This window comes from Chinchilla lanigera, unplaced genomic scaffold, assembly GCF_000276665.1.
Source record: "Chinchilla lanigera isolate Chin_1 unplaced genomic scaffold, ChiLan1.0 scaffold00135, whole genome shotgun sequence".
NCBI classification, from domain to species: domain Eukaryota; kingdom Metazoa; phylum Chordata; class Mammalia; order Rodentia; family Chinchillidae; genus Chinchilla; species Chinchilla lanigera.
This window is the reverse complement of record NW_004955536.1, coordinates 3,190,582-3,200,305: the sequence shown is the minus strand read 5'-3', so window position 1 is coordinate 3,200,305 and position 9,724 is coordinate 3,190,582. Positions and strand designations below refer to the sequence as shown.

The 9,724-nt window shown below is 35.8% G+C and overlaps 1 protein-coding gene across 1 annotated transcript in view; it reads left to right on the top strand.

The window, feature by feature from the left end:
- The window catches only part of LOC102020160 (disintegrin and metalloproteinase domain-containing protein 32-like), a gene marked incomplete at its 5' end in the record, with an annotated part of 143,629 nt that extends 134,543 nt beyond the window's left edge, over window positions 1-9,086 (top strand). Inside the window, 1 exon segment of the mRNA XM_013507728.1 lies at window positions 8,966-9,086. Within this exon segment, the coding sequence (XP_013363182.1) occupies window positions 8,966-8,972 (7 nt within the window).
- Between the last annotated feature and the right edge of the window lie 638 nt (window positions 9,087-9,724).

Sequence of the window (9,724 nt, the reverse complement as noted above, 5' to 3'; positions counted from 1 at the left end):
TAGCATCTGTCTGGCAAGCACAAGCACAAGGTCTTGAATTGAATTCCTGGTACTAAAAAATCAAAACAAAACAAAAAGCTAATTCATGATCTCAGTGTAATTATTCATTATTGATTAGTTACAAGAATTGGTAGAGAAATGTAACAATAGCTAGTCAGTATCTATTATTTTCTTATTATTTACATCATTTTCTCAGTTTCAGTTTAGTAATGGTCTTCTAAGTTTATTGGCAACTTATTATCAGAAAGGAATTAAAGTGTTGAACTAATGAGATATAACGTCTGTAAATTAATTTCTAAAACAGTCATAATCAATAACTCCACATTATCCATTAGGGCTAATAGACATGTTTTACTGTGTCTCTAAGTTTTAAAGGGCAAAAAAATCCCTGTTCAGCACATAAAAAATCAAAAATAGTTATCCTCCAGATATTGAGAAAATAAAATTAAAGTGTTTAAATTTCTTAATGGAAGTAAACATATTATCTTGGTATAATCATAAACATTCCATTCTACATGACAAATGTTAAATTTTCTCATTTACAAGTACTTGTGGTTAAAAATTATAGTTCCCAACAAATCATAGAAAATCATACTATAAATAATTTCCATATGACCTTAAAATTTAAGGAACGAAATTTTCAGATTATTAGAAAGTATTTTGAAAATTTACATTCCAGTAAATTCTGGAAGAGTCCCAGACTTGTATGACCAACCAAAATTGAACCAACAAGACATAGGGAATTTAAATAGAGCAGCAACAAACAAGAGGATTGCAATGGTAAGAAAAACTCTCATCAAGAAAAAAAGCATAGGACCTGATGACTTCACTGCTGAATTTTACCAGAACTTTAAAGAACTAACATCAAGAAACTTCTCCAGAAAAAAAGGGGAAATGATTCCAATTCATAGTATGTGACCAACATTAGGATGACTGAAGCTAAACTGAAGCCAAATAAAGACTTACCAGACAAAGAAAAACTATAAACCAATAGCCTTAATGAACATACACGAAGAAATTCTCAATGAGTGTCCAGCAAATAGACTTCTTCAATGCATTAAGAAATGATACACCATGACCAAGTAGAATTCATCCCCAGGATGCAAGGATGGTTCAAAATATGTGAAGGAATAAATATCATACACCACATGACTAAAACAAGGGTAAAAATTGCATCATCTCAATAGAAACAGAAAGAGCCTTTGACAAATTACAACATCCCTTTCTGATAAAAACCTTGAAGAAAATAGATATAGAAGGATATATCCTCAAATTCAGCAGCTCTGTATGACATCATGTTGAATAAGAAAATCTGGAAGTCTTTCATCTAAAATCATTAACAATTATTCCTGCACTGGTGGTGCTGGCAAGTAGACTGTGAGTCTGTGCTCTGTCCTTTCTCAGTAATCCCTGGGACAGTAGTGCAGTCAAGTGGGATATAAATCAGCACTCCACCTTTCCTCCGTTTTCCCTGGGAGGCAGAGCCAAGGGTGGGACTCAAGAGGATGGTACGTCCACACTCTGTGCTTCCTCTATTGCCCTGAGATGGCTTGCCAGGAGAGGAGTATGGTGGTGCAGGTTAGAGGTGTACTGTGGTACGGAAAAGAGGAGTGATGGCATTACCAGCTAGAGGAGATACCCTGAGAAATAGACACATATGACAAAAAAATCATAAGAGATAATGAAAAATCAACCCAGCAGCTACAAGATGAGGCAAAGAAGAACAACATAGGATTGATTGGACTCAGTGAGACAGCTGGGGACAGCACAAAAGCCATTACGAAGCTCTTCAGAGAGAAAGCTTTTCAGACAGAAAATTTCTGAAACATAGATAATGAATTTGACATACAAATAAATGAAGCATATAGAACTCCAAATAGACATGACCAAAATAAATCTACACCAAGGCATATACTAATCAAATATTTCCAAAATTGAGCACAAGAATAAAATATTAAAAGCAGCTAGAGAAAAGAAACATATCAGCCATAAAGGAAAGCAGACTTCTGAACACAAACCCTAAAATCAAAAAGAGCTTCCATTTGAAGCACTAATGGAAAACAGGTTAATGTACACTGCAGAACTATCTTTCAAAATTGATGGAGAAATAAGATAATTTCATGACAAAGAATAACTGAAGAAATTTATGACCACAGCCCCATCTCTACAGAATGCCCTGAAAGATGTGTTAGGAAGAGATACCAAAGATCACAAACACAGGAAGAGCAATAAAAAGAAGCTAATGGGAGGGCAAGCAATTAAACAAAGCAGAAAGACAGGGAACAAACATGAATCAGGAAACCACATGAAAAATATAAGCCAATACATATCCATTATAACCATCAACATAAATGGTCTCAACTTATTAATCAAATAAACAGGCTGGCAGAAAAGATGAAGCAGCAAAATTCAACAATATGCTACATTAAAGAAACACTTTTAACCCAAAAATAAGCTCATAGACTAAAAGTCAAAGGATTGAAAACAATTCTGCATGTGACAAGAACCCAGAAAAAAGCAGGGGTAGCTATTCTATTTGTAGACAATGAAAATTGTAAGCCAGAACTGATCAAGAGAGACAAATAAGGTCACTACATACTTATTAAAGGAAAACTCCAAGAAGAGGTGGTTATTATTTATGCACCAAACCCAGGCTCATCCAGTGACCTAAAACAAATATTAACTGACATGATGTTTTGGTTACTTTTCTCTCATTGCTGAGACAAAACACCTGACACCCAAAATTAAGGATGGAAAGGTTTATTTAGCTCACAGTCTGTGGAGCTTTCAGTCCATACTTGGCTGGGTCCAAAGCAGGAAGCACATGGCAGAGGGCAAACATTCAGGGCAGCAGATGCAACAAGCACAAAAAGGAGAAATGGCAGAGACAGCAGCCTCTTTCCCTCCTTTTTGTTGTAAGCAGGCTACCCCCACCAAGAGGGGTGCTCACATAATCTCCATGCCCTCCTCTTGCACAGGCTCAGGATGAATACAAAGTAAGCAACCTGGTTTCCTGTTGAATCACATAGTTAAATTTCTAAACTTCTCAAATTGACACAAGGAACCCCAAGATGCAAAACTACTGAGTCACTTAGCCAAACCTCTAGACTTGCCAAGTTGACACAGTGTATCAACCATAACACGTGAAAAATCAAACACTAACACAGCTGTAGTGGGGGACCTAAATACTCTGCTCACAAACAGGTAGAACAGCTTGACAAAAAAAATCAACAAAGAAATATTAGAATTAAATCAAGCCTATAAACAAATGGACTTGGTAGAAGTGTCAAGTGTTCCACTACAAACCATCAGAATACACATTCTTCTCAGCTTCACATGGGATGTTCTCCAAAATAGATAATTTATTAGTTGACAAACATGTTTAAGTAAAGATAAGGAGTTGAAATCATCCCATGCATACTACCTGAACATCGTGCAGTGAAACTGGAAATCAATGACAAAGGAAACCACAAAAACTACATTAACACATAGAAATTAAACAATACCCTTCTAAACAGCCAATGGGTCACAGAAGAAATTAAGACAAAATTAACAGGTATATACAATTAAACAATAATGTTGATATAACAATCTAAATTTTATGGGACTCAATGAAAGCAGTCCTACTATGGAAATTTATACTGATGCACTCATATGTCAGGAAAAGACAGCAAGCTCAAATAAGCAACCTAATGTTTAACCTCGAACTTCAAGAATAAAGAAGAACAAATCAAATCCAAAGCTCATATGAGGGAAGAAATTGTAAAGATAAGAGCAGAACTTAATTAATTGAGACTTAAAAAAAAGCACAAGAAATCAATAAATTAAAGAGTTCTTTATAAGATTAAGTAAAATTGATAAACCGTTAGCAAACCTCATCAAAAAGAGGAAAGAAAAAAACACAAATTCAAGCAATTAGGAACGAAAAGGGGAAATTACAACAGATCCCATAGAAATCCAGGAGATCATCAATACCTACTATTAGAACCTATATTCTAATAAATTGGAAACCACAGAAGAAATGGACAGATACCTAGATACAATTGAATTGCCAAAATTAAATCAAGAAGATTTAAAAATTCTAAACAAACTATTGTCAGCAAGTGAAATTGAAATTGTAATTAAAAATGTACCAACAAAGAAAACTCCAGGCCCTCCCTGATGGATTCACTGTCAAATTCTACATGAAATTTAGAGAAGAACTAATGCCACTAATGCAGAAAACTCTTTCAAGACATTGAAAGGGATGGGGTACTTCCAAAGTCATTCCTGGAAGCGATTATTACCCTGATTCCAAAACCAGAGAACCTAAACAAGAAAGAAAACTGCAGATCAATCTCCCTAATGAACATTGATGTGAAAATCCTTAATAAGATACTGGCAAACAGAATATAACAAATCATCAAGAAGATTATGCACCTTGACCAAATTGGATTTATCCCAGGGATGCAGGAATGGCTCAACATATGCAAATCAATAAATGTAATATTCCATATTAACAGAACCAAAGGTGAAAATCACATGAGCATCTCAAGAGGTGCACAAAAGGCATGTGACAAAGTTCAACACCCATTCATGATAAAAAAAATTGAAATAGATGGTCTTTACCTCAGTCTCATAAAAGCCATCTGTGGCAAACCAAACACCTAATATCATACTAAATGTTCAAAACCTGAAAGTGTTCACTCTCAAATCAGGAGCAAGACAAGGATGCACATTATAACCAACCATTCCTACTCAATATAGCTCCAAAATCATTTCACCTCAGCAATTAGAAAAGTGAAAGAAAAAAAAATGAAAGGAATAAAGATAGTAAAGCAAAAGGTTAAATTATCATTATCTGCAGATGACATAATACTCTACAAAGAAGGCCCCAAAACTCCAGCAAAAAGTTGTAGATTTAATATCCAAATTCAGTAGTGTAGCAGGATACAAGTCAGTAATCAAAAATCAATAGCATTCCTATACACAAGCAACAAACTCACAGATAGAGAAATTAGGGAAAGAGCACCTTTCATGATGACATCCCATAAAATGAAATACTTTGGAATCAATGTAACAAAGGATTCAAAAGACCTACGTAGTCCAAATTACACTTCCCTAAAAAAGGAGATTGAGGAGGATATCAGGAAATGGAGGAATATCCCTTGCTCATGGATAGGAAGAACCAACATAGCTAAAATGGCCATAGTCCCAAAATTGTTGCACAGGTTCAGTGCAATCTCAATCAAATACCGTGAACATACTTCACAGATCTAGAGGAAACACTCCTAAATTCATTTGGAACCAGAAAAGACCTAGAGTAGCAAGAGCAATTCTGGGCAACGCTGGCAAGTCAAGGCACATCACAATCCCAGACCTGAAGTTCTACTACAAAGCTACTGAGATAAAAATAAAAATCCTCATAGTACTGGCAAAAAAAAAAAACAAAAACAAAAACAAAAACCAACCAGACCCGAAGATCAGTGGGATAGAATAGAAGATGCAGACACATCCCCAAACACAGTGAGCCACCTTATCTTTGACAAAGGAGCCAAATATGTTCACTGAAAGAAAGACAGTCTCTTTAATAAATGGTCCTGGAGAAACTGGCTCTCCACATGCTGAAGACTAAAACTAGACCCATGCCTATCACCATGCACTAAACTAAATGCAAAATGGATCAAAGATCTAAATATTAAAACAGAAACACCAAATCTATGGGAAGAGAAAGTAGGCAGAAATTTTGAAGACATAGGAGTAGGAAGAGAGTTCATAAACAAAACCCAAACTGCATGGGAAGTACTTTGAAGAATCAACAACTGGGATCTCATTTTATTAAAAAGTTTTTTGCACATCAAAAGAAATTACCAACAGAGTGAAAAGAAAACCCACAGAATGGGAAAATACTTCAGACAACTGTCTCTCAGACAAAGGACTTTTATCTAGAACATATAAAGAATTGATAAAAATCCCTCCCCATATTCAAAGACCCAATTAAAAAATAAGCATCTGGGATGAATACACACTGCTCAGATGAAGAAATATTAATGGCAAAGAAATATATTTGAAAATGTTCAACATCATTGGTCATCTGGAAGATGCAAATTAAAACACTGAGATTCCATCTCACTGCAGAAAGAATGGCTATTGTCAAGAAATCAACCAATAACAAATGCTGGAGGGGCTATGAAGGAAAAGGAAAACTTCTCCAATGTTGTTGGAAGTGTACATTTAATATGATGGTGTGTTACTCAGCCATAAAGAAGTATAAACTAGAGACTTCTATAAGTAAATAGATGCAACTCAAGACCATACTCATAAGTGAAATAAGTCAGTCTCATATGTGTAAAAACCGTATTGTCTCATTAGAGAGAAACTGAACAAGTAGGATGATCTGAAATGTACAAGGGGTATTGTGAATTGGAAAGAAACTGTTCAAAAGAAAAGACAAAATGTGATAGGGGAAAGGGAAAAAGAAACTATGTATACATAAGATATTTAAGATAGTTACACAGCTAGCTTCTCTTTGTTCCTTGAAAAGAATGTTTTGTACTAATATTGTTTAGACAAAATATCATGCCTATATGCTGGACTCTGAATAACTACTACAAAGACAACAATATGCAGGATATCAACTATTGTAACTGTCCTACTGTCCTGTTTGAAACTCAGTTTCTTTGTTTATCTTTTTTCTCTTTAAAGTAAAATTTTTGAAAATTTAAAAATAAAGTTAACCTCAGGAACAAAACAAAAGAATCCCCTCTCACCATATTCTGTGTAGTACTTGAAAATTTACCTAGGACTCTGGGCAAGAGAAAAAAATGAAAAGAATACAAATAGGAAAGGAAGAAGTCAATTTTCCTTATTTGCAGATATTATGATTTTTTAGTATAGAAGACTCTTAAAATTCTACCATAAGGCTCATAGATATGATGAACAAATTCAGCAGAATGGCAAGATTAAAAAGCCTTCACATACACACACATACACACACACACACACACACACACACACACACGTTTTCCTATACACTTACAATGAACCAGATGAGAAAGAAATCAGTACAACAGCTCCAGTAATAATACTTTTAAAAAAGTAAAAAATACCTAGAAATCAACCTACACATGAAGGTGACAGACCTCTATAAGGAAAATTACTGTACAACCCAAAACCAAAGAAGATATTAGAAGATTGAAAGACCACCCTTTTCCAAAAGACCATCTTAGCAAAAGCAGTCCATAGATTTATTGAAGTCCCTATCAAAATATAAATAGCATTATTTACAAAATTTGAAAAAACAACTCTAACATTCATATGGCATCAAAGAAGATTCAGCATAGCCAAAGCAATCCTTAATGAACTGGAAAACAGTGCCGGAGGCATTGAAATAACTTCAAATTTGCTACAAAGCATGGTAACAAAAACAACATGGCAGTGGCACAGTAACAGACATGTATATTAAGGGAACGGAACACAAAAGTTGGCAATAAAATCATCTTCCTATACACATTTGAGTTTTGACAAACATCCCAAAAGCATATAGTAGAGAACTGATTGCCTTTCAAGAAATAGTGCAGGGTCAACTGGACTGTTATACCTACCTTCTGTCCTAAAATTAAATTAAATTGACAAAATAGGTTGATATGTGACTGGAAACTTTATAATTGTTGGAAGGAAACATAGGGGAAACACTTGAAGCCATAGGCAGGAGGAGATTTGCTAAAGAATGCAGGAAAGGGTATGAAAAGTCAACAAGTGGGATTGTATCAATTTAAAAAGCTGCACAGCAAAGGAAACAATTGACATCGTGAATAGACACTCTCCAGAATGCGAGAAAATCTCTGCTATCTACTCTTCTAATAGAGAATTTATATCTAGAATATATAAAGAATGCAAAGCCAGGTGTGATGGCGCATGCCTGTGATCTCAGCACTCAGGAGGGTGAGGCAAGAGGATTGCCATGAGTTCAAGGCCAGCCTGGCCTACAAAGTGACTTCAAGGCAGCCTGCAACAGTGAGACCCTGTCTCAAAAACACCACAAAAGACCTTAATAACAAAGACAAATACTCCAATCAGTAAATTACCAAGTGAATTGAAGAGTCTTCTCAAAATAAGAAAGAACTGCCAAGAGCCAATAAGCATGTGAAAAATGTTCCACATACTTAAGCAGTAGGAAAATGCAAATCAAAACTACATTGAGACTCCTTATTACTTCATTCAGGCGTCTATTATACAGGAAACAAAAAACAGGAAATGCTGGCACTGTTAGTGAAAATGTAAACTAGTACAACCACTGAAAATTAGTATAGAGTTTCCTCACAAAACTAAAGATAGAAATGCCACTTGATTCAGCACTACTACCCCTTGGTATAATCCTGAAAGAATTAGTGGCACAATACCATAGTCACATATGCATACTCATATTTATGGATGCACAATTCTCAGTAGCTAAGTTGTGCAAACAGACTAGCTGCCCATTGAAAGATAAATAAATATGTATATATGCATAATAGAGTACTATTTAGATATGAATAATCATTAAATCATGTCATTTGTAGCAAAAATGGACAGAACTAGAGATTATCATGTTAATCAAAATAAGTCTCAAAATGTTTACAACTACATGCTTTCTCTTCTATAAGAAATCTAAAAATAAATACATAAAAATATTGTAAGAACAAACATAAAGGAGAACAGGGAACTAGACGGCTGTTTTCCAGTTGTGAGGGCGAAGATTGTGTGATGATAGAAGGGTGAGGAAGATAAATGATCAAAATGTTATACACATGTACCAGTACACCACCACAAATCTCATACTTTAAGACTAGTATGCACAAAGGAAGAAACAAAATTCAAATACTCTTTTAAGAATCCTTTCCTCTGCCACATGAATTTCTCACTTGCAGGTACTTTGTGTGCTTTGCAATAGAATGGAAGTTGCTATCAGTACCTTGAACCACATGTGTTTTATCTTTTTTCACAGGAACTAGGAATACCCTCAGAAGTCAATGGATACTATTGAGGTCTCACTTACAAATGAAGATTCCACCATTTGAGGCCTGGTTACAGTGGAGGAGGTCAATAAACTGTGTGGCACAATTTAATTGCCAGAGTCTGTGTTTTTCTTTTTCTTTCCTCCACCTCAGAACTCGACCCAGAGAGCTCTCATTCTGTGCTATGGCTTGGATCTTGAATGCTCTTCTAAAATACCCAAGTATTCAGATTTGGGGCTTATGGAAGGTGAGTGAGTCCTGGGAGCATGGTTCTCTCCAGTGCACTCTAGTGAATTTAGTGGCTGAACGTGCTGTTTGGAAGTGGTGTGTGGTTGGAAGAGGTGAGTCACTGGGGTTTCCAGGAGGGATACATCTCCCTTCCACTCCTACCTTTGTTCTCTGTTAAATCTTGGCCCCTGTGATGTGAGCACCCCACCTCCATTCAGGTCCTTCTAGCATGCCATTTTTGCCTTGGAGCCTGCCAACCAGGGACTGAACCCTCTAAAAACCATGAGCCAAAGTAAATTTCTCCTTTCAGTTATGGGTATTTGGGATTGTTTCTCAGTAATGAGAAAGCAGATAAAATATCCTGTCCCTTCAAGACCAGGACCTGAAAACCATGGTTCCAACTCAGCATCTCCTGTCTCACTTGGGTCTCTGAGCACTTCCCATTATTTTTTGTGCAGCTCTGTTGCCAGTTGCTACCTTCTTCTGGTTTAATGTTTGGACCCCAGATGAATCTACTGCTC